A 26,230-nucleotide genomic window follows, 5' to 3' on the forward strand; every position below is an offset into this window, starting at 1 on the left:
AAAAAACGTTAATTTTCTCCCCCAGACATGTAGGGGGAAAGACAGACTCATACTGCATTCCCTCACTGGCAAGAATATTCCAGATTAATCAAAGGCTTAAAATAATACAATCATAAAAGTACTAGAAGAGCTTTACAGTAACCAGATGTTATAGGCAAGGAAGCCATTCTTAAACATAGCCACAAAAATCATGAAAACATAAAATTTTAGAGCATGTAGGAAGTGATTCATAAACACAGATGAAAAAATAACAATTTGAAAAGAACACTATTGTTATACATAAGACAGAGTTAGCATCCATTAATATGTAATACTAAAAATTAGTTTAAAAGAGACAATATTTTAAGGGGGGTGTCAGTGGGGGCACGATTTCTGTACATACCCAACCTAATTTGAAAAAGAGAACAAAGTATGTGGCTAGAACAACCATCAAGATAGTATTTGCCTATTAGAGTTATCAATTTTTTTTTGTCTTTTTTCACTCAAAATATTGATAAAAGAATATGAGAAAGAGGAAATTCTCATATTTTACTGCAGGGATATGAACTGGTACAATGTCAGGACAATCGGACAAAAGCAATCATAATTTAAAAGTCAATATCTATAGCCTATGTGAAAATATTTGTCCAGCTACATAAAGACATATTTTCTATATATACTGCTTATAATTAGAAAACCAGAAAAAATTTAAATGATCACTAATGAGGAGGGTGATTTAAGGTTAGATACACCCATTAATAGAAGATTGTGTAGTCATTAAAAAGAATGCAGTATACCTAAGGTACTCATATGGAACTTAAATTTTAAAATATTAAGGTCGGGAATATTTATAAATACATAATACAATACATGAAAGGGGGTATATATAAAACCTCATTTCTGTTTTAAAAAAATTATGTTCCATCAGTCACCCAAAACATTTGCAGTAAAGAGGTCAAGATTTTCATTTTTTTATACTTTTCTAAAATATCTTGAGTTTTCACAATTAGTATTTCCAGCATTAAAAAAAAAAAAAAAAAAAAAAAAAAAAAAAAAAACATGGGCTGGAGGTGTGGTTCAGTGGATAAGAGTAATTGCCTAGCATGTACAAGTCCCTGAGTTCAATCCCAGGACTGCAAAAATTAATAACTAAAATATAACATTTATTAATAGTGAACATGAAAACAGTAAGATAAATTAAATGACTCCCTCAAATTCTGGATCTACACTATCTAATACTTTTTGGAATCTACACTAATAAGAAAGTCTACTGAGACAACTGAATAATTCATATGTGACTGGCTCTGAGATATACTGTAAGCATAAAATACACCACAAATTTTGAACACAGTATAAAAATCTAAAATACCTAATTAATACTTTCACACTGATCATATGCTGAAATGATCATTTTTTATGTATTAGATTAACTAAAATACATTATTAAAATTAATCTGTTCCTTTAGTTTTTTATTAAGTGGCTACCAAAATTTTTAACTACAGATGGTCCCCAACTTAAAAGTAAAACTCTATCTCTAACTTATTGCCAGCATCACTACACTTGTGCTTCGGGGCCATCATTTAAGTAAAGTAAGGGGTACTTATAACACATGCACTGAGATAGATGCCACACCAGTGGACATGATAAATAGATAGCTGAGGTAGCACATTCAGCAGACAGTATGCACAAAGGAGGATTCAATCATGATGGAATTGAAGTAAACCAGCCACCAGATTTCATCAGGCTACTACTAGAATGGTGTACAATTTAAAACTCAGACTTGGTATTTTCTGGAATTTTCCCTTTAATATTTTTGGACCATGGGTGACTGTGAATAACTGAAACTTAAGAAAAAAAATCACACTCCTGGCATCAAAATCAAACTGAACATGACGAACGAGGAAAAACTGAAGAAATACTATGTATTAAAAAAAAAAAAACTACCTCGTGTGTTATTTGGAAGTTCCACCTCCGTATGATTGCATAACCCCAGGAAAGCAAAAGGACTTTGCCTTGCTTGGAATTTAAACAATTTGGGCTGCTAAATGTCCTAAATTCTACATACCTAGGAAATTTTGTATACTGATTAGAAACTAAAAATCCTTAAATCAGGAACTAAGTTTGCTTAATAGTATTTTATTTTCTTTGACGTAGAATTTTTTGATTTTTATAAATTACTGGTCATATTTGATCAAAGTTCTATTTAAATAGGCAAAAGTTCAAACAAAGATTAGACTCTGCTTTTACAATGTAGTCAGACAGGAGACACTGAAAGATAGGTATAACATCATTTATAAAGTTACTATTTTCTTTACATTTTTTCATGTTTAAATGCTTCTGTAGCTTGTAATTAGGCAAATTACTCACTTTAATTACACCTAATAATTTAAGTCAAGCTATTATAAGAAAAAATTATCCAGATATTTCTACCTAGAGATACTATACCATAAATCAAGAATACATAACCACTACCTTCTAATCTCTACATGTGAGGAATTACGTAAATTGTAGAGAAAGTATTAATTCTAGTACAGTACAACTATGGAAGAAAATTCCTCCATATACCCTCTCTTGGTGAGCATTATACTTAAGAGCTTGTAAGGGATATAAATTAAAACCAGATACAGATTTGGTCAATAAACAGCTTATTAGTATAAGAGGCGATAAACTTGATCCATCTTAACTCTCTATTTAGTAGGAAGTGAATGAAAACAGCAGTAGTTCTAGGCCACAAAAACAGGCAGGTTAGTTAAGAAATGTCCAAAATATGTCCTTCATGATCAACGATAATAACAACTAATTTTCCTTTAAAGAGGGAGAAAATTTTGCTTTTTAAATTTCTGCTACAAATATTTATATGGTTCTGTATTGGGCATTTAAGAAAAAATATATACACGCTAATCAAAATTCCTTATCCAGGTTCAAGAGATCAGAATTCAGAAAATTTAGATTCTAGGAAAATTTCCCAAATTCACATGACCTTAATATAGGATTATATCATTTTTACCAATAAAATACTATATAGTATACTATATCTGCACTGATTGTTTTCTAATTACAAAGTAGTTAATATATAATAATGTATAATTCTTATTACTCAGCAGGCAATGTTAAATGCTCTATAAATACTCTTAATCTTTACACAATCCCATAAAGTAGGTATTATCTTTACTCAACAGATGAAAAAATAGAGATGCTAAATAATTTTACCAAGGGTCACAGAGCTGAAAAAAGAGCAGAACTGGATTCTAATTCAAGCAATCCTGCTCCAGAATCACACTCTTCAATCACTAGGTATATATAGCATCTAATACTAAATCATCAAAAGGAAGGACCTCTATTTAATGGCAAGTAGAAGGTGTATGTGTGTGGTGCTGGGGACTGAACCCAGGGCTATTTGCATACGAGGCAAGCACTCTACCAACTGAGCTATGTTCCCAGCCCCAGGTAGAGGCATTTCTAAGAAAAGAATTTTGGAAACCATTCATTTTATAAAAATTTGCTTGACAACTTAAAATTTAAACAGAAATTCATTTTGTCAATATTCTACTCTTTGTTAAAAAGCTATTAACTTTATGAAAATTTTCTTTTAGATATAGTTGATTATATATACACAAACACACACCAGCTAAAAGTTTCATGTGATTTATAAAAACTGACATTGAGTTCTTATTTGCCAGACAATATTTGAAACACTCTATACTTTTTAAAAAATTCTTATAACCCTATGAATTACATACTATAATTACCCCAACTATTACAGACGAGGATACTAAGGTATGCAAACATTAAATGATTTGTCCAAGGCCAGACATCTACACCTGGCTTTTGAACCAAAACCACAGTTTGACTTTAGAATACATATTCTTAGCAATTTTAATCCATAAATTTATTTTCTCAAAAAGCACTTAATATGAATACTCAATAAGATAATCAAAATTTAACCACTTAATTTTTCTTTTAACATTAACTTAGAACAGTGGAACATTTATTTTTGGACATACTATTAATCTTTTACTTTGGTTAAATTTATGTTATAAAAATTATTGCTAAGCTCAACACAGAAAACCTCAGAAAATTTTATGATGGGAAAATTGTTTCTGACTTTGAAAGAATTTAAGATTCAATTCTAGTTTGACTTTACAAGACTACACATATTTATTGGTAGGTACTTCAGTAGACATGTGGAAAAGAGTCTAGAACACAGAGATAAAGAATACAATGGGGAAAGGAAGAAAAGTGTCTTTATTGATATTTATTATGTATGGGATGATTTTGTCAAAATATACAAAGATGATTAAGACATATGTGAAGCAAAAAGACATGCTAACAAATAATTATAGTGAGAAATAAGACCGAATACACAATTATATGTTAGCTTATTCAGAAACACAGCATGGTACAACCATGACACCACCTGAAGTAAATGAGGAAGGCTTCCAGAGAAAGCATTTTTGGGGATGGGTAACTGGTTCTAAAAGAACTAAAATACAATTTGGGAATGCATACTTAACTCATTAATTTTTCCTCAACTGTGAAGATGAATTTACAACTAAAAAGTTTTTTTATTTTTAAAAAATCATAAAATACTAATGTGAACTTTTAAATACAAGTAGATCCCTTAACATTCAAAGCACAGTTTTAAAATATAGCAAATAATTTCAAATTACCTATTAAGTTAGTTGCTCATTTCCTTGATTTTACTTAATATTGATCCAACTAAATGTGGAAGGTTAAATTCGGGCAAGTTAACAGAGCTTAACTATTAACTATATTCACCTGCCAACCTTACTGTTTATGTGGCAAATAGTGGTATATATAAAGAAGTCTAGGTATGCTTATGGGAGAAAAATAATTCCAAATTGCTTGAAATTGAATAATTGGGATAAAAATGTTCACAGTTAAACTCCTTCTTTTTATTGTTCCTCTAGTTATTTCTTCCAGAATTGATCATGCCAATTCGTCGCTGGATTCTACATCTTCAGAGCCAAAATCAAGATTTGCTATGTTAGATGATGTAAAAATTTTAGCCAATGGCCTCCTTCAGTTGGGACATGGTCTTAAAGACTTTGTCCATAAGACTAAGGGCCAAATTAATGACATATTTCAAAAACTAAACATATTTGGATCAGTCTTTTTATGATCTATCACTGCAAAACCAACGAAATTAAAGAAGAAGAAAAGGAACTGAGAAAAACTACCTCTAAACTACAAGTCAAAAATGAAGAGGTGAAGAATATGTCACTTGAACTCAACTCAAAACTTGAAAGCCTCCTAGAAGAAAAAATTCTACTTCAGAAAAAAGTGAGGTATTTAGAGGAGCAATTAACTAATTTGATTCAAAATCAACCTGAAATTCAGGAACATCCAGAAGTAACTTCACTTAAGGTAAGTAAAAACCAACAAAGGATGCATGATTTTTCAGTGTGGAGTTTTAAAAATTTCTGAGACATACTATTTGAAATATTTTGTTGCATTGTTGAACAACTTTATTTTTTTCAAGAAAAATAACATAGAAAATAAAATTCCCCATCATAAGTTAAAGTTGTTGCTATTTTCTCTACTATTATATATGAAAACTAAACTTTACATTTCATATAAAATTACAAATGAGTTCAGTAATAAAATCTAGAACACTAGATTATTATACTATTGGCAAATTTACTGGAAGTTAAATTTACTGGAAGAAATTTAAATATAAAACTATTTTCAGTATTCAAAATGGATACATATAATAGTCTATGGTAGATTTACTACTATTAAAATACTGTGTGTAAAGGACTTTCTTCTAATGGAAGTAAAGTTCAGAAAAACAAATTTTAAAGATGACACTGTTTTGTATTATTTTCAAAAAGCATACAAGGGAAAATTTTTCTGACCCACTGTTAGTTAAAAAATAGACTGTGATAGTTTAATAAATAAAAACTTTAATAAAAAAAAAAAAGGAAGAACATTTTAACTGAACTACAAACTATGTCCAGACTTTTGTAGAACAGCAAGATAACAGCATCAAAGACCTTCTCCAGACTGTGGAAGAACAATATAAACAATTAAACCAACAGCACAGTCAAATAAAAGAAATAGAAAATCAGGTAAGTATTTAAATGATATGTCCAGAATTTAAGCATTTCAATATAAAGGAGCATAGTATAAAAATATTAATCAGTAATATTCAAAAGTCATTCAAGTAGTTCAAAAAAACAATACTCAGAGAAACTGGTAAAAAAAATATTTCACAAGTTTATAAAACAAATATCACCACTGATTTTAATTAAATAAACATCATTTTAATAGCAATGCTCATTTTCCAAAAAGTTTTTTGCCAACTACTTTTCATTTCCATAATTCCCTTATTATATATTACTTCCTAAATTTGTTATATCTTTTATTATATGTCAATTAACCCACTTGCAAAAGCAAAATGGCACTATTATACAAAATATATATTCTCTCTCTACATTAAATATACAGTAGTGTCCTCCCCACTCCTTAGTAAACTATAGTCCAAAAATAATAAATATTAATATTTGTCTTTATTCTTTCAAGAGAAAGGCCACATTCACTAACTTTTATTATACTCTACTGTAATAATTAATCTATTTTATTCTTAGTTATTAATATCCTACAGTGACTAATTTTTAAATTAAATATTTTTACAAGCATGCACGTACAGGGAAAAAATATATAAGATTGGTATTATTGCCATTTCAGGCATTCATTGGGGGTCTTAGAAGATAAGAAAATGGAACTCATGGATAAAAGAGAACTTCTTTATTAAGAAATCAAAGGAAATTTCTGAGTTGGAAGAAGTCTCTTATCATCTCACTTGTCAAACTTACATTATAAAACCAAAACTGAAAAAAGTTAGGTGACTTCAAGATCAATTTACTCAACAGAAAAGACAAACATACAGTTACCGAATTTTAGAACAGATTCTTATGAGTTAGGTTCTAGGAAATGCCATTTTAGCCAGCATCAAAAATTTAATAGTAGGGCTGGGGTGCAGTTCAGGTTCACATGCCTAGAATGAGAAAGGGCCCTGGGTTTGATCCCAGCACTACCACTCCCACCAAACCTGCAAATAATAATGAAAGATATTCTATATTCTGCTTTTCTCATTATCAATAAGAAAAGCAATCAATTGCAAAACCTGGCTTTAAATAAAATATTTTATTGAAATACTTCAAAGATCTGTCAACCTCTACAGATGTGTATATAGGTCAAAAACTATCCAGAGTTGGGTGCAGTGAGTGGCACACACCTGTAATCTCAGTAGCTGAGGATCATGAGTTCAAAGCCAGCCTCAGCAATTTAGCAAGGCCTTAAGCAACTTAGTGAGATTCTGTCACTAAATAAAATATTAAAAAAAAAAAAAAGGTCTGGGGACGTGGCTCAGTAGTTAACTCCTGGGTTCAGTTCCCAATACCAAAAAAAAAAACCTTATCCAGCGGCAACCTTTTTCAAATTATGTGTAATGTCTTTCTGGCATATCTGAGAATCAATCAGATCTACAACTGAGAATGATTAAATTTAAAATCTGCCTGTGTTAATGAATAGAATATTAAGCATACCTTTTATATAAATAAAGATGATATATTAAAATATTTTAAGCAAAAATTCTGTCCTTCCTGTTTTTGTTTTTCTTTTTTATGAATGCCTGGGGGGGTGCTATTGTTTTATTTTGCCTGTTTTCTTTATTTTTAACTCATTAATGTCTAAATAAATATTTTGGGAACAGATAATCTGTACAATCTGGATAGTACCATTTATTTTTCTTAACATCAAAGGCCATAACACTGTGAACTGAAAGATACAAATAAATTGTACTTTTGATAGCCTTACTTCAGATTTACCCTAATTATATATTCAGTACCATTTTTTAAAAGTGGATTTTTTTTTTTAATCAGCTCAGAAAGACTGGAATTCAAGAACCCACAGAAAATTCTCTTTCTTCCAAATCAAGAGCACCAAGAACCACTCCCCCTTTTCAGATGAATGAAATGAAAAATACAGAACAAGATGGTAAGGTCAATTGGTGGGTTTTCTTCTTGAAGTCATTATGATCAGAATTCCTATGCCTCAGGCCTAAGCTAGACTGAAAGTAGAAGACATAGCCTTCAAATATAAAACACCAACTTAATTGGCTCCTGGGTTTTTCTAACACTATACAAGAAATTCTTATGATAATCAGAAAAATATGAACATGAACTTGATATAAGATAACATGGAATGATTTTCTTAGATGTGATAATGGTATTACAACTATGAAAAAGAATAAGTTCACATTTAAGAGATGCATGCTGAAATATTTAAGGGATAAAGACTAATGACGTTTGAAAACTACTTTCAAATAGCACAAACAAAAATACATGATTGTGTATGTAGTTGAGTGTGTGTGTAAAGCATACATGGCATGATGTAACCAACAGTTGGATACAGATAGAATATGGTGTTTTCTTCAATAATTCTTTTCACTTTCCTTTTTGGTTGAAAAACTTCATAAGAAAAACAAAAGTTGCAAGGAACAAAGTTTCCATTCCCATCCAAACTTCAACAAAATGATACATTCATGATATATTCTCCAATATGGTATTTTATTTTGTTTTGTTTTGTTTTGAGACAGGCAGGATCTTGCTAAATTGCCCAGGCTAGGCTCAAACTCACAATCCTCCAATCTCAGCCTCCTCAGTAGCTGGAATTACAGGCACATGCCACCACACCAGGCACAAAACATTCATTTTTTTTTAAGTAACTCACCTAGAAAAAAAAGGTCTATGGGGCTAGTTTTTTCCATGTTCACTCCACATATATCTGCTAATGATCTGCTATTCACCAAGCAAGAACTAAGTTTCTGTACTGTTTCACATGTATTTCTGCCACCTAATACTCATACCATGTTGGATGAAGATGATGATGATATATGCTTAAAATTCTCATTTTGTCACTTTAAAAATAAAATCAGTTGGTAATACTATTTTTATATTCTTTGTATAACATGACCATCTGTAAAAATGTCTTAGCATTCACATTACTGAAAAAAACTATAGTCACTACAATTCCATGAAATTTCAAGTAAAATCTCAAGTTCAAAAGATATTCTTCTTACTAAATCTTCTATGACAACATTTCGTTGATTCTAGGCATTCCTGCTGATTGTTCTGCCATTTATAACAGAGGTGAACATACAAGTGGCATATATACCATTAGACCAAGAAATTCACAAGCTTTTGATGTCTACTGTGAAATTAAATCAGGTAAAACCTGCCTAAGGAGAAAATGGGCAGTAGTTAGTTCAAGTTATTAAGTACCTATTCGAAAGACAAAACATGCTGAATATGTATTAGTCTTTGCTGAATATGTATAATTACAACCATATATTACTTATGCTTGTCTTATTTATTTGTGTATTTATTCAACCTTCTCCATTTCCTCTTTAAAAGAATCTGAAGTGATTACTATCAATAAATTGACCAAGAAAAAATTCATTAGTTGCTCTTCACTTAAATGTTTGGGACCATAATAAATAATATAAAGTGCATTACCATATACTTACCATACATTACAACATTAATAAGTTACCTTACAAAGTCACCAATTAAAACCAAACTCAAAAGATACTTTTATATCTGTCAACATCAATCTCCTAAAAACATACAGTTTCATTCATTATATTTAGGTAGTCTATGGACCTTAATTCAACACCGAATAGATGGATCACAAAACTTCAATGAAACATGGAGAACTACAGATATGGTTTTGGGAGACTTGATGGTAAGATGATTTTCATTCAATTACTCATTCACTTGTAATTGTTAATTTAGAAATATTTTTTAGGAACCTATTAAAGACTAGGCACTGAAAATATAGCAATGAAAAGTAACTGTTCCAGTCCTCATAAAACTTATAAACAAATAATTACACATTTGTTACTAATCATATTTATTATAACTATCATTATTTGAATTAGGATTATCACAATTATATATCTGTTTTTATTCTTATCACAACATAATTTGATAGTTTATAATTATAATTGTTGAAGAAAAATCTGATTAAGTGCTATGTGCTTTGACAAGTGGTGCTATAAATGAGCTGCAAAGATAACTATTCCTAGCACTAGTTACTATATTCTTTCATTAACATTTTAAGGATTAATTAATTTAAAGTTAGAAGGGGTCTGGGGTATTAGCTCAGTGGGAGAGTGCTTGTCTAACATGCATGAAATCCTGGGTGTGATCCCTAGCACTACAAAACATCATATTAATAAAATAAACAAGAGGACAAGAAACTGTCAGATATTCAGTATGAATTTTAAAATTCTATTAAAATATTATACACTATGGAATGTGATTTAAATTGATTTAGTTAATATGAAGTATTCTATTTTGGCACAAAACAATATAAAATAAGCAAAAGTAACAGATGTTAAAAATCCTAAAAGCACATTATAAAAATCTATGAATCATATGTAAGTGCCCACTTACAAAGTGGAAAACAAGCCAGGCACAGTGGTGCATGACTATAATCCCAGTGGCTCAGGAGGCTGACGCAGGATGATGGTGAGTTCAAAGCCACTCTCAGCAACTTAGTGAGGCCCTAAGCAACTCAGTGAGACTCTGTCTCTAAATAAAACACAAAAAGAGCTGGGAATGTGGCTCAGTGGTTAAGTGCCCCTGAGTTCAATCCTCAGTACCAAAAATGAAAGAAAAAAAAAAGAAGAAGAAGAAGAAAAAGAAAGTGGAAAATAAATGTTATTATATCAAATTTTTAAATACTCAGTACAATTTGACCATTTAAAATTTTTCACATTCAAAGTGCCAATTAAATCCCTGACTAGAAGGTATATTCAGTGATATGTTTTTGTAGCTCCAACTCCTCAGTGAATGTAACCCAAAAGTAAATACTGACGGTTAGGTCCAGAATGCTAATTTCTGATGAGAAAGTAAGCCATTCGTACTTGTACTTACAATGCTTAAATGAAGTTTTCTACTAACTCAATACCACTAAGAAACCATGGACTTTTTAAATTAAAAAATTTAATAAGTATTGTGATACATAAAGAATAATCTATTAATATTTATGCAACATTTTAAATTCCAAATAAAAATATCTATTTTTAATTACACAGAAAAGATATGTGTCCTGGGTTCAATCTCCAGTACCACCAAAAGAGAGAGAGGGAGAGGGAGAGAGGAAGAGAGAGAGATGTTCTTTTTTTCTATAGAAAATATTTATCAAGGAAATATCACAGGTCCAGTTTATATCTGAGAAAAATGGCATCATATTATCCAAATCCAGGAATACTTTAACAAGCCTCTTGACTATGTGGGCATTGATAAAGAGCTGATAGGAAAGCTGGTGTAACAATTTAGAAGTGAGATATTATTCTACCAATGACCAAACCTAAAAAATATTAGACTATTATAGAATAGTCTCATATGTGTATTATGTAAACATCTGGCAATATCCATTTTAGAAAGGATAACCAAATTTTAAGCATATCTATTAATGTTTTAACATGTTTTGTATACAAACTATTAATAAAATGGTTTTTAAAAGAAATACTTTGAAAGACTCTAAAAAATGGGATTCAGGACTAAAACCACTCATTCACTTAACACCAGTTAATGCTCTTTAAAAAAATCTGTCAGGGCATAATCAACTCACAGATTTTTAAAACTCTTCTTTTCAGGAGAATTTTGGTTGGGCCTAGAAAAAATATATTCCATAGTGAAAAACTCTCATTACATTTTACAAATTGAGCTAGAAGACTGGAAAGACAATAAGCATTATATTGAGTATTCTTTTCACTTGGGAAATCTTGAAACCAACTATACACTACATCTAGTTGAGATTGCTGGCAATGTCCCCAAGTCCCTCCCGGAACACAAGGATTTGATGTTTTCTACATGGGATCACAAAGCAAAAGGACACTTCAACTGTCCAGAAATTTATTCAGGTATCATTTTTCTAATACCAATACTTTCTCTTCACACCTTCAAAATATCTTCCTATGGTTTTAGTTATTATCTATGATGTCATAACTCTTTCAAATTTAAACCATTACCAAGAAAAAAGTATTCATTCTAATTCAACTAGGTAGTGTACCTCTAATATCTTAGGAGGGTGTTATAATGAAAGTTATACACATTATTTAAACTTAGGATACATGCATCTACAAAACTGTAATGTTTATAAGAAATTAAGATCCATATATGGAGAAATATAATACCAGTTTACACGTTTGTATCCATTAAATTCCTTATTTATTTTCTTTAGGAGGCTGGTGGTGGCATGATGTCTGTGGAGAAAACAACCTAAATGGCAAGTATAATAAACCAAGAGCAAAATCTAAGCCAGAGAAGAGAAGAGGAATATGCTGGAGGTCTGAAAATGGAAGGTTATACTCTATCAAATCAACCAAAATGTTAATCCATCCAGTAGATTTAGAAAGCTTTGAATGAACAAAAGCAAATCAAAAAGTCAATAAATTAAACATTAAACTCATTACTGTGGTTTAATAATCTGGTATTAAATTCTTAATGGAAACCTTCAGAAATTTTTCATTTTAAAGTCACTATCAATTTAAACTAAACATCAATCACATCACCTCAAAGAATAACATTTACTTTTCTCAACCAAAATTCTTATGATGCTGTTTATTTGTGATGTGGGAATAAAATTTAGATGGTCAAAATCTAAATTATAACTAATGGATGAATTTTTAAATAGTATTTTAAAATTATTTATAAAATTCATAGGTTAATTTCACAATTTCCCCAATTAAAAAAATAGCTTTCTTTTTAAAATTCTAAACATGAATAAATTTAAAAAAAAACTGATAGGAGTTCTTAAATATAATACTGTTAATTTTAAAACTAAAGTTCAGTCTCAGTACATGTGAAAATCCGTAATGTGAATTTTAAAACTGATGCTTTATTTTGCTACAAAATACCTTGGAGTAAATGTTTGCTATGGTTTACTTAACCAAGATGAAATACTGCATTAAAATAGGCTCAATGTCTTTTACAAATGCAGTAGTAATGATAACTAAGTCATATTGACTTTAACATCAGCTATCATTGTACCTTAACATATATGTTAACTTATCCATACCATATGCATTTCATATATTTTAATACTCAATACTGTAAAAACCAATAATTTCATGAGGATTTTGTCAGAACACAATAAGAATGAATGCCTTTAAGCCATTAAATTAAAGTTTAATAATAATGTATTCCCCCTGGACATGCTATGAGTCTAATATGTTTGTGTAGATTTTAAGCTGAATTAACATTCATAATATCATGGAATGTTAAAACAGCATGACAAGCATGTATGTATGTTTAAAATTTAATAAATAAAGACTCAGTTCCTTAATTATATAAATTTAAATTCTTGTAGTTTTTTATTAACATTATAATAAACATAGGATTAAGACATTTCTAATTTAAATAATTTAAAATCTAAATCTCCAAGGATTATTAGATATATTTCTTATCATAATTTCACTTGTCAGTATTTATTTTTAGATAAAGTGTTTTTTTAAAAAAACTGCCAAGAAGGAAAATTTTGAATTAAACTCAGTTTTCAAAGGAGATGGCACCTAAGTTATATAGTGATTTAGCATGATCAATATTCAGCATTATATGTTTAAAATTATTCAATAAATGTCATATTTTTATATGTCACATAGTAAAAGCTATATGTATGTGGATACTACATAAATATTTGCCTCCAAAAAAATACATAATAAAGGAAAGCATAGGCTACAATTTTCAGAGCTGCAGCCCAAGATATCAACATTTACATGGTTTTTAGAGCCAGAATACCAAATGGCCTCCCCACCAAAATGGAAAGCTTTCAAATGAAAAATAAAGCACTATATAATATGTCAGTTGCTTCCTCAGTTTTCCTTTTGGTTTTGTTTGTTTGTTTGTTTGTTTGTTTTTTAATTCTTATACAGTATACTTCACTCTGTTCATTTTAGGAGTACTAAATTGGATTTTTTTTTTTTTTCCATATAAAGCTCGGATTGACAGACAATTATGGTAGAGAAAGAGAAAGGAGTTTCTTCATTATGGTTCATAAAATGATATCCTTCTATCCTCACTACTTTGCCAAAAGGGTTTGAATCTCACCACAAATAGCTATCTAACCTAATGGACTTTCTCAGCCTACTTTACCTTTGATAATATCTAAAACTTAAAATAGCAATATCCTCTTTTTGTTATTTTAACCTTCATTTTGCTTCCAGAATATCACTATACACTCCATTGACTGTCCTTTACCTGGACCCATCTTTGTAACCCTACTCCTTCCTTCTATTTAGTACTGTGGACCAACACACAACCTTTAGTCATCTTTTCTATTCCAATACTCAGACAATTCTATCTACCCTCATGGATTCAACTATATTCCATGAATAAACTTCAAAATCTACATGCTCATACCAGGTCTCTTTTCAGTTCCCCTTCTTACATTGTCTACCTGCTATTTCTCCCTTTGATAGTCTATAGTCTCCTTAAATTCAACATATCAAATAAATACACCAGTCCTTCACTGTCTCTGTGATCCCTTTCAACCCTTTCTCTCTTCCTTTCTTCCTTTGTACACTTCACACTCTACTCCTAACTTCTTTTCTTTTTTAATATATTTTTTAGTCGTAGGTGGACCCAATACCTTTATTCTATTTTTATGTGGTGCTGAGGATAACCCAGGGCCTCATGAGTGCTAGGCAAGCATGCTACCACTGAGCCACAACCCCAGCCCATCCTCCTAACTTCTTTATATCCATTAATATTTCTACCATGCTCCTAGGGCTTTTCACTTAACTTTGTAAACAATATATGACATAAGCCACCAAGTCCAATACAACCTTCTATGGAAATGTCTCTTAACTGATAAAAACTTTTTTCTCAAGGATTGTCCTTATTCTGAGTCCTAAATTATCTAAATAGTTGTTCCTGACCTCCTAATTTTGTCTCTCCCCCTGAATCTTCCTAAAACAAACGTATAAAAGCAAACTAATCTGACTTGTGTTTTTCAAGCTCGTCTACTGAAGAAGTACAACAGCTGAGGATAATAAAAACATGTCCTTAAAAGTTCTGTAGTTACAGGATAAAATGACTTGCTATAAGCATAAATTTCTTTTGGAATCTGTTTTAGTCAGCTTTTTCACTTCTGTGACCAAAATACCCAACAAGAACACTCAGAGAAAGAAAAGCCTATTAGGGGCTCATGGTTTCAGAGGTCTCAGCTTACAGATGACCGACTCCATTGCTCCAAGGTGGGTTGCCTCAGATTTAAATCTTGGGCTCCTAGGATTTAAAGTAAGATCTTAATAAGATCCTGTTCTGGTTTGGGTAAGAGGTGTCCCCCCAAAGCTCCTGTTAATGCAGGAATTCTCAGATGTAAATGATTAGATTATGAGAGCTGTAATCAAATCAATACATCCTAGTTTGAATGGAGCCCAAGGTGAGGTAGTGCATCATGGGAGAAGGGTACAGTGGAAGGAAGCTGCTCCCTGCCTGGCAGCCAGGAAGCAATGAGAAAAAGAGAGAGAGAGAGATGGGGAAGGGTAACAGGGAAGATGCACCCTTCCAGTGCATACACCCAGTGCATCCTCCAGCCCTGCTCCACATGCCTATAATTACCACCCAGTCAGTCCTCATATTCAAACCATAAAAGAAATCTATGAGGATTTTACCTTAAATCTTATTAGGGTCTTATCTTAAACTTGCAAATGAATTGTGTCTTATACTCCACAAATCTATTTTCAATAAAAAGTTATTTTCCTCTAACATCTTTTAAAATGTGATGCTCCTACAAGATGAATCACTTTTATTTTATTGACTTGCAGATCCTATATAGTTATACCCTTATAAGAACATAGATCCCAATTAGAAGATAGAAGCCCACATAACAAAATACAAATTCCTTCCAAGTATTCTTGGGGTAATCTGACATCAATTACCTCTTTAACAACCTTTCCCCAACATAAACCCTCTGCTCTAATTAAAATGTTCTGCTTTTAAACCTCCCCTCTAAACTTTCCTAATGCATTCCATTCATCTTGAATGCCTCACCACTTCTTTCTGATTAGGTAGGTCTAATTTATACTTTAAGGGGCAAATAATTTTATTTCTTTCACAAATATCCAGGTAAAGGGTGGTTCCTTCCTCTACAACTGTGAAGCATTAGTGTCACCTAATGGTACTTATTAAGAGAAGAAAAGAGAAAAGTAAATCTGAAAAATCTTAATAAAAATTCTGAAAAACAGTAATAAAAACTCCAAAAGCATGGTTGGTTTTAGTGAATTACTAGAAATTTCTATACAAAAGTTTACTCTGAAACAGAATGAATTCTGAGAACAAGTATACATATTTCTATTGCAGGGTCATCTTTTATAATCTATTTATATATTTTCTCATCCTACAATCAACTCGTTTTCATGCTTGTCTTTTTTTTCCAATAACATAACTCATGGTAAACAATTAACTCATTCACTCATCAAAAATGTATTCATTAACTAATATTTATTGAATGCCTCTTTTACAAAACTTATCCCATCCCAGTAGCTCGGGAGGCTGAGGCAGGAGGATTGAGAGTTCAAAGCCAGCCTCAGCAACTTAGCACAGCACTAAGCAACTCAATAAGACCCTATCTCTAATTAAAATATAAAAAAGGGCTGGGGATGTGGCTCAGTGATTAAGTGCCTCTGGGTTCAAATCCTGGTACCAAAAAAAAAAAAAAAAAAAAAGACAACCTATTCCAAATTTGTATAATTATATATTCTCTCTTCTGTTATAGGATAATTAAATTTCCTTTTGTATTTTCCCATCACTAATAACAACAAGCATTGCATTTATGCATGTACTACTGAGTTATTATCCAACACTGTCGTTTTCAAAACTACCAAGAAAGGGATCAATTGGCATTTTTATCAAAGTCCAAAGTATTCTCAGCACCAACCATCTAGGGTAAACTTACTCAATTGGTGCAAAATGTGTAGTTCAAGGTCATGAAAGTAGAATAATAATCTCCCATAATAAGCCTTTGTTAGACGAGATATCAACATTTTAGAAAATATAAAATGTAATTAAGGATTCCACCTAAAACATAAAAGATGTTTTTCTAAATTTATGTGTTTAGCCCTAAGAGCACTAAAATAGCTCATAAATAAGGTTTATTTGAAAGAGAAATAAACTACAATCTTAAAGATGTAAAGTTGTTACTGTTCATCTTCAAATAAACAACCAGCTCAGTTTATACATCCAAAACATAAGACTAACAATGACCTGCCAAATCTACTTCATGTATTTTTTTAAACATTTTTTGTAGTTGTAGGTAGATAACATGTCTTTATTTTGTTTTTTGTTTTTATATGGTGCTAAGGATCAAACCCAGTGCCTCACATATGCTAGGCAAGCGAAGCGCTCTGCTCTCAGAGCACCACTGAGCTACAGCCCCAGGCCCTTCATGTAGTTTTAATCAATTCTGACACTGTATTTGAATGATTTTATGAACCATTATGTTTTAAACATATGCATATATATTTAAAAACTGGGTCTTAGGTAGCACTTATCACATTACTTTAAGAAAATAACATGTAAAATACTTTTACTTCTTAGGAGAGTTGAACAAAACTGCTCTTTTCAGTCTGCTGTTTCTGGAATTTTACTCCTTTCCTCTGGGACTCCACACATTCAAGGCACCTTCAAAGGCAAGCCCCTAAAAACTCCTGAGTGGTTATATTAAAATGTTAGGAAACAGCTCTCAACTCAAGAATTTGACTAGTTAAACTAGAACCAATTAAGATAAGAGTGGTATATCTAAGGCAAAAATCAAAATAGCAGAGTATGTGGCATTATTATGAGGCATTTATGAACACTAAAACTGAAAACAAAAACCAATATTCTCTAAAACACTGACCATACGTTTAAATGGGAAAAAAAGTTCCTTACACATTTTTATATCAAAACTATTGCAAATATCTCAAAATGTTTTGTTGTAATATATTTAGAAAATATTCTTTTTTTTTTTTACCTCTGAGGCTATATCTTATTTAATTCACTAACAAAGAAACATTACAACTTTAATATTTTGATATTAAGTCAACATAATTTATTTCTTTTGCTAGCCTATGAATTTTATTGTATGTACTTAAAAACATTATCCCAAAAATGAAGATCACAGGATCCACCAACAAAAACAAAACAAAACAAAACAAAAATTAGGAAATGAGCTCTAAGGAAAGACCTAACATAATATAATAACCTAGTTTCAGAAACATGAATCACATGGTTCCCATGTCTCAAAGGGAAGAGTAGATATTTACTCGGTCTGACTGGTCAAGCTAATCCTAGAAACAAAATTTTAGGTTAAAAAGTTCCATCAGTCTAGGGCTGGGGTTGTGGCTCAGTGGGAGAGCACTTGCCTGGCATGTGTGAGGCACCGGTTTCAATTCTCAGCACCACATATGAATAAATGAACAAAAAATAAAGGTCTATCAACATCTAAAAAAAAAAGTTTTTAAAAAAGTTCATTTAGTCTATAATAGGCTTATTAAACTACTTTAGAAAAAAACAAAAATAAATTCATAAAGAGATCATAAACATTTCACTTGTTATTATGGCTAATTTTTTTCAAATGTCTGTTAGAGACACATACTGCAGGACTTACAAATGAAATGCTGTGATGTCCAAGCTTTGCTTTCAAGTATGACAACAGATGAAACAAGAATGACAAGTCTGGCACAGGCACAGCAGCACATGCCTATAATGCCAGCGATTCAGGAAGCTGAGGCAGGAGGATCAAAAGTTCAAAGCCAGTCCTGTCTCAAAAAGTTCTAGGGATATGGTTCAATGGTTAAGCACTCCCGGGTTCAATCCCTGCTACCAAAAAAGAATGACAATGGTAACAGTATTTAATTACACTTTTCTCTTTACTTGTATATGTTTGGAATTTTATACAACAAAAAGTTTAAACTATGTTCAAATTAGAAAATAGATTTACTAAGGTTTATTAAGAGAGAGACTCCTTGTAACTGTGAAGGTCAGGATCATCATCTATTACATCTTTTTATTTGCTTCTCACATGGATTGTTACCACGTTTGTACCACTTTATTTATTCTTATATTCTTGGTAATACTTTCTAGCTATAATCTCTCCCAATAACAACAACAACAACAACAACAACACACACACACACACACACACACAAAATTGAATAGAAAAACAAGGATAACAGAATTCAACAGGTTTGATTACACCTAGGCTATTGTTGGGAAAGAGGGTAACGAAAAAAATCCTGCCAAGAATATCATGTGCTCTGTGGACATAACTCTTAAAAAACTGGATGTCAACAAAACGCATAAGCATTTGCTCAATTAGATGTACCTTGATCTATTACAGCTCAAATGCAACAGTGTTGGTCAAGTAACAATTTGGCACAACAAATTACATTTATCTGACTTTCAGATGATTTAATATATTCTGTAAAGAATTTTTTTTTTTCCTGCCAATAAGAAAAGGCCTGTTATTTGATTGTGGTAAGGTAAAAGCTGCGCTATTATTTTTTCTATGATTCTGTGATAGCACAAATATTTCATTGAAAAAGGAATCATTTGATATAAACCTTTATTGTTTGGCTCAATAAAAAAAACTCATTTATTTCCTGATGGCTAGAAACGACCATATATCTATATATTCCCATTTACTCCTGTAAAGGATTTGGAAAAACCAGGTCCTCCTGAGTTAACCCATCTAAATATAAGTGACCAATGCATGTGGGGAAAAATGTCAGTTTGTTACTTAAATGTAAAAATCTCTAATGAAATTCCAATAATGTCTTTAAAAGTGTATTTCAAATGTAAATAATAAACAAAATAAATTTAAAGATATTCTATAGAGTTTAAATACACAGTAGGCATAATAAAAATTGGAAGTGAAAAAAATAATGGCAAACCTGTCACTTTCAGAATACAGCTCTTTTTCTTGTGGCTTTTCACGTCAAATGTTTAATTCAATCATGTCCATTTATTCAATTATTTTAAAAAAGTTTTTTCATACATGCATATAGGGTAATAATGTCTGTCTCATTCTACTATCCTTTCCAATCCCACCACCCACCCTTTCCCCTCACTCCCCTCTGTACAATCCAAAATTTTTTTCATTCTTCCCTACCCACCTCCCATTATGGATCAGCATCTGCAAATCAGAAAAAACATTTGACCTTTGGTTTCCTGAGATTGGCTTATTTCACTTAGCATGATATTCTCTAGTTCCATCCATTTACCTGCAAATGCCATAATTTCACTCTTCTTTAAGACTGAGTAATATTCCATTTTCTTTATCCATTCATCTGTTGAAGGACATCTAAATTGGTTACATAGTTTTGCTATTTTGAATTGAGCTCCTATAAACATTAATGTGGCTGTGTCACTGTAATATGCTGATTTAAAGTCCTCTGGATATAATCTGAGGAGTGGGATAGCTGGGTCAAATGGTGGTTCTATTCCAAGTTTTCTCAGGAATCTCCATACTGCTTTCCAAAATGGTTGCACCAATCTGCAGTCCCACCAACAGTGTATGAGTATACCTTTTCCCCACATCCTCGCCAGCACTTATTATTGTTTGTATTCTTGATAATTGCCATTCTGAATGGAGTGAAATCTTTAGTTTTGATCTGCATTTCTCTAATTGCAAGAGATGTTTTCATATATTTGTGGATCTACTGTATTTCTTCTGTGAAGTATCTGTTCAGCTCCTTAGCCCATTTATTGATTGGATTATTTGGCTTTTTTGGTGCTAAGTTTTTTGAGATCTTTATATATCCTAGAGATTGGTGCTTTATCTGAGGTGAGTGTGGTAAAGATTTTTTCCTATTCTGCAGGCTCTCTCTTCACATTATTGTTTCCTTTGCTGAGAAGAAGTTTTTTAGTTTGCATATCCTATTCTTTGTTTTTTTTTTTTTTTTTTTTTTTTTTTTTTTGGTACTGGGGATTGAACTCAGGCCCTTGTGCTTGCGAGGCAAGCACTCTACCTAGCTGAGCTATCTCCCCAGCCCCCGTTTACTGATTCTTGATTTTACTTCTTGCACGTTAGGAGTCTTGTTGAGGGAGTCAGGTCCTAGGCCAACATGAAGATTTAGGCCTACTTTTTCTTCTTTTAGATGCAAAGTAGGGTCTCTGTTCTAGTGCCTCAGTCTTCAATCCACTTTGAGTTGATTTTTGTGTAGGGTGAGAGAGAGAGGTTTAATTTCATTTTGTTACATATGGATTTCCAGTTTTCCCAGCACCATTTGTTGAATAGGCATCTTTTCTCCAATGTGTATTTTTGGGATCTTTGTCTAGTATGAGATAACCATATTTATTTGGGTCTGTCTCTGTGTCTTCTATTTTGTACCATGAGTCTACATCAAATGTGAATTTTTTAATCATTTTTACCACATGAGGCACTTAACAATCCTCTTAAATTTCTTAAATTTCTTAAATTTTTAAACCTACATAAAAAATGCTTAAATTCCTAGTTTTCTCAGATACAATGTAAACACTAGAATTTCAGCTCTGTCATCTGTAAGACTGAGATAGGGGCTGGGGATACAGCTTAGTTTGTAGAGTGCTTGCTTGTGAAGCACAAGGCCCTGGGTTCAATCCCCAACACCACAAAGAAAAAAAAAAAAAACTGAGATAATCATATTGGTTCTATGCAAGTGCTAGAGTTTATGTGATAACAACCATTTTTAAACTAAAAGGACCCATCAACTTTACTTTCTATTTTAAACATTATTCACTGGGGAAATGCACACATATAGATTTACATAATGATCACTGGTTTGTACAATCAGAAATTAAGACTTATCCTAAAATATTCCAGAGAAGATAAAAATAATCTGAAAGGTTGGGCTGGGGTTGTGGCTCAGTGGTAGAGTGCTCACCTGGCACATGTGAGGCACTGGGTTCCATCTTCAGCACCTCATAAAAATAAATAAATAAAATAAAGGTACTGTGTCCACCTACAATTTTAAAAACTTTTAAAAAATCTGAATGGGCTAGAAGATTATTATCATCATCACTGTCCCATACAATCACTCAGCCAATATTTATGGAATGTTCTATAAATTATTGGTGAAATTGATATATATCTTCCTTTCAAAATTATTTCTATGCAAGTTTTTCTAGATATGCTAAAGTTTGTTTTTTTGTTTGTTTGTTTTTTAGTTGTCAATGAAGCTTTTATTTTATTTATTTATATGTGGTGCTGAATATCAAACCCAGGGCCTCACATATGCCAGGCAAATGCTCCACCACGGAGCAACAACTCCAATTGCTTTTTTTTTCCCCCTTAATAAACTATAAATCCTGCAGAGAGCCCTAGGATGGCGGCTGGCGTTGAGCCAAGAGGTGGTGCATAATTAGTGTTAACACGGCATGATCTACTTTTGCCTGATTAGTTAATGTCTCCTCTGCACTAGTGGTCAACAGATGTTCCCCATTCTTTCTTGATTGGTACCGTGGCACATGCTCCAACCGTGCTACTTAATCCTAAGCTGATTAGCTGCCTTAGTGTATATAAGACATTCTCTTCACCTGGGAGGAGATCGCAGAATGAAGGTTGCAGTTTGCAGAACGCAGGACTAAGCAGACAACTCTAGGTCGCAGATCGCAGAACGCGGAACTAAGAACACACCTCTAGATCGCAGGTTGCAGGTCACAGGATGCACCACTAAGAAGCACCTCTGATAGAAAGCACCTCTGATAGCACGCACCTCTAGCATGCACCTTTAGGACGCAGGATGCAGGACGCACCTCTAAGAAGAAGTAGACCTCTAAGAAATAGCCTCTTTGATAAGCGTAGCCTCTCTGAAAGAGTAGCACCTCTAAAATTAAGCAAAGTCTCTCTTCCTCTAAGCAAAGCCTCTCTTCCTCTCAAAGCCTCTCTTCCTCTAAAACTAAAAGTAGGCAAAGCCTCTCTTCCTCTATAAACTAGCGAACAAGCAAGTGAGCAAGGAAGTAGCCCAGATAAAGATAATAGAAGTAGTTCATTTCCAGTCCACTGCAGGATTGTTGCTGCGAGCAGCAACAAAATCCTTTCCATGAGACCAAATCTTTCTAATGGTATGAAGTAGAATAAGCATTGTAAATAATTTGGTTTTCAGGCATCATGGACATTAAAGGTTCAAATAATAATACAAAGCAGACCAATGCTGACTTTGATAATCTCCCTTTTTAAACCGTTCTCTTTTATGTATACCTTAAAAGCCCAGACCCCTTGTGCTTTTCAAATCAATCTCTCTCAAGTTGTATAATGCAGGGGTAAATGTAATCTAACAAAACAATAACAATAACAACTAACTTCTATGGAGCACTTAATATGTTCCAGCAACTTTACATGTATCTAATCTTCACAAATTTCTAAGACATAGGTAATTTTATTATCACCATGTTAAAAGAAGGAAAATATTTAATGTCAGTTTTTAAGAAATTATTTTTAAAAATGAAATAGCATTATCAACTATGAGTTATAGTTTATCTCCCAATTTTTCAGAAGCTATACAGTCATACCATTTCAAGCAACATAAAAATAGTTATTTCTTTATATAATGTGAAAAATGACTTTGGTCACAACTTTATAACCACTGTCTTTTTAAAACAAGAAGGAAAATTCAAGCAAAACAGTAGCAGTAAGAAAAGCCAACAAAATATATTAACCACAATTCTACTTCTGTTTTTTTCATAAATCATATTAGACTACTAATACTATTACTACTAAAGGAAGAAGAAAGTACATTTTTAAACTTCTGACAGTAAATTATTTATTAACTTATAAGTTTGTACCTAGCACAACTATTAATCTGGGAGTAAGAATAAAGATACAGAACTAGGCGCTTAGATGCACAACTGTAGTCCCAGCAACTCAGAAGGCTGAGGCACAAAGTTCCCTTGAGCCCAGGAGTTCAAGACCAGGCTGGGCAACATAGCAACACTCCCAATCTCAAAAAAAAAAAAATTAAATTAAGACTGTCACATACAAAGATTCTTTTCTTAAATTTTTTTAAGTTATTGATGGACCTTTATTTATTTAATTTATTTATATGCAGTGCTGAGAATCAAAACAAGTGCCTCACACATGCTAGGCAAGCACTCCACCAATGAGCCACAACCCCAGCCCAAATAAAGATATTAAAAAAAAAAATTTACATTCCACACATCCTATCTTAGGAAGATAATGAAAGCTTTCAGAAAAATGAGTAAACCAAAAAGGAAAAATATGGTAACCAAGACTCCACTGCAAAAGAAATGTGACCAGAAATTCCAAAATAAGGGTCAAAAGGCTCCATGATGTCAACCATACACTAAGCCCAGGAAGCCTGAAAAACTTCTCTGCAAGGTAGTTGCAAGAGAGAAAATAATTCATTATCTGGCATATTTCGCTGTACTACAAGAAGTATTACAGAGTCTTGGTGATATCACAGAGAAAAGTAGAAAAACAAGATAATATAACTACTGACTCTAGGGGTAAAATAAATATATAAAACAAGTGAAGGAAAGAAAATCATAGTATTCTATGTGCCTTGGTTATGAAAACAGTTACATAATACTCAGAAAGATAAAAGTTAACATTTATTTAATGAAAACTTATTTATTTGGAGATGAAGATGACAAGTATATGTATTATTTGTGAGGGAAGATGGAAGAGCTACATTTTCTATAACAGTCAACATACATTTTCTGAAACTATAGAAGTAAAAAATGATCAAGAAATAGGAGCATAAACCAAGCATGGTGGTACACAGTAGCTGAGAAGGCTAACGCAGGAGGATCGTGAGCTCAAAGTCATCTTCAGCAACTTAGCAAGGCCCTATGCAATTCGTTGAAACCCTGTCTCAAAATAAAAAATAAAAATGGGCTGAGGATATGTCTCAGTGGTTAAGCAACCCTGGGTTCAATCCCTAGTACCAAAAAAGAAAAAGAAACAGCAGAATAAAGCTGGTGATATAGCGGAGTGATAGAGCACTTTTCTAGTGATGCATGAACACCACAAAAAAATAAATATACAAAAAAAAAGAAAAGATAGTGCAGCATAAACATATTGTTTAGAAATAAGGAGTACAAAGTTATCACTGCTTACTGCTGAAGATTAGACCTCAGAGTGAGGAAAGGCTGGCAGAAGCAGGATGAAAGATCTCTGTTTACAATAAGTCTCATTCTATGAATTTAAGTACACTCTTATAATTCTTTTGAAAGTACAAATATGTAAATAAATGATGATTACAAGGAAAATGAAAGAATAGATAACTCAAAGTTCCCAATTTCCATTTTCTCTGCATTTGAAATAATTCAAGCAAAAGCAAGATAGATAAATACAAGGTGGGTATGCTTTAGCTGAAACTGCTTACTAGATAAGAAGTAGGAGTTGAGGATTTCTAAATTGTCCAATATAAATCTTGGACTATATAGTCTTTCTAATTCCACATCCTTGTAAATAGACACATATACAACTTGTAAAATAGTTTGTACTACTTCGTTTCTTTTTAAAGCTATATAAATAAGTGTACATATACACACATATAAATATTATTTTTCTTTATTATATATTCTTGCTTAGGTTCCAAGCTCCAGGAATTTAACTCACATTAAGTATCAATTACATTTTGTGCTCTGCACTCATCCAAAAGAAAACAAGTATTATTATCTCACATTTTATTACTATGAAAACAGAGTGACCAATAAAATAATTTGCCCTATGTCATCCAAATAGTAAACAGTTACATCTGTATGATTTTCAACCCCATTCTTCTACCACTCTACAGTTCCTTGTATTTTTTAATTCATAGAATAAATATTTATTGTATGCTTTCTATGAGATAGAATACCATTATAGACTCTGGAAATATAGTGGTAAATAAGACAGACAATATCCTGCCCTTCACAGTAATTACACTCAAGTGAGAAAAACAAAAAATGATCACATAATTAAATATTATAACCCCCAGATAATGATAAATGTAAAATAAGGTAAAGGGGCAGAAGAGGAAAACAGAGGATCTTTTTAATTAGGATGATGAGGATAAGCCTCTCTAGAAGATGATACAGGAGCAGATGCATGTCTGATAAGGAAACAAGTCATGTCAAAATATGGAGAAAACAAAAATGGCAGAGTAAAAAGCTAATGGAAAAGTCTTAGGCAGAATAGAATTGTTTGTTCAAGGATGAACAGAAAGGCCACTAAGGCTAAAATGAA

General features: G+C 32.0%; 2 protein-coding genes across 2 annotated transcripts in view; one reads left to right on the forward strand and one right to left on the reverse strand.

Annotated features, from left to right (window-relative positions):
* Positions 1–26,230, reverse strand: part of DOCK7 (dedicator of cytokinesis 7) — a 225,563-nt gene that overhangs the window by 130,430 nt on the left and 68,903 nt on the right.
* Positions 4,811–12,487, forward strand: ANGPTL3 (angiopoietin like 3). The gene is given in 10 exon segments (XM_079103967.1): positions 4,811–5,105; positions 5,107–5,133; positions 5,135–5,368; positions 5,962–6,072; positions 7,888–8,002; positions 9,121–9,234; positions 9,657–9,715; positions 9,721–9,751; positions 11,673–11,939; positions 12,260–12,487. Coding segments are annotated over 10 exon segments (1,377 nt in total). The 5' UTR covers positions 4,811–4,871; the 3' UTR covers positions 12,445–12,487.

The sequence above is a fragment of the Sciurus vulgaris genome (assembly GCF_902686455.1).
Source record: "Sciurus vulgaris genome assembly, chromosome: 1".
Classification (NCBI taxonomy): domain Eukaryota; kingdom Metazoa; phylum Chordata; class Mammalia; order Rodentia; family Sciuridae; genus Sciurus; species Sciurus vulgaris.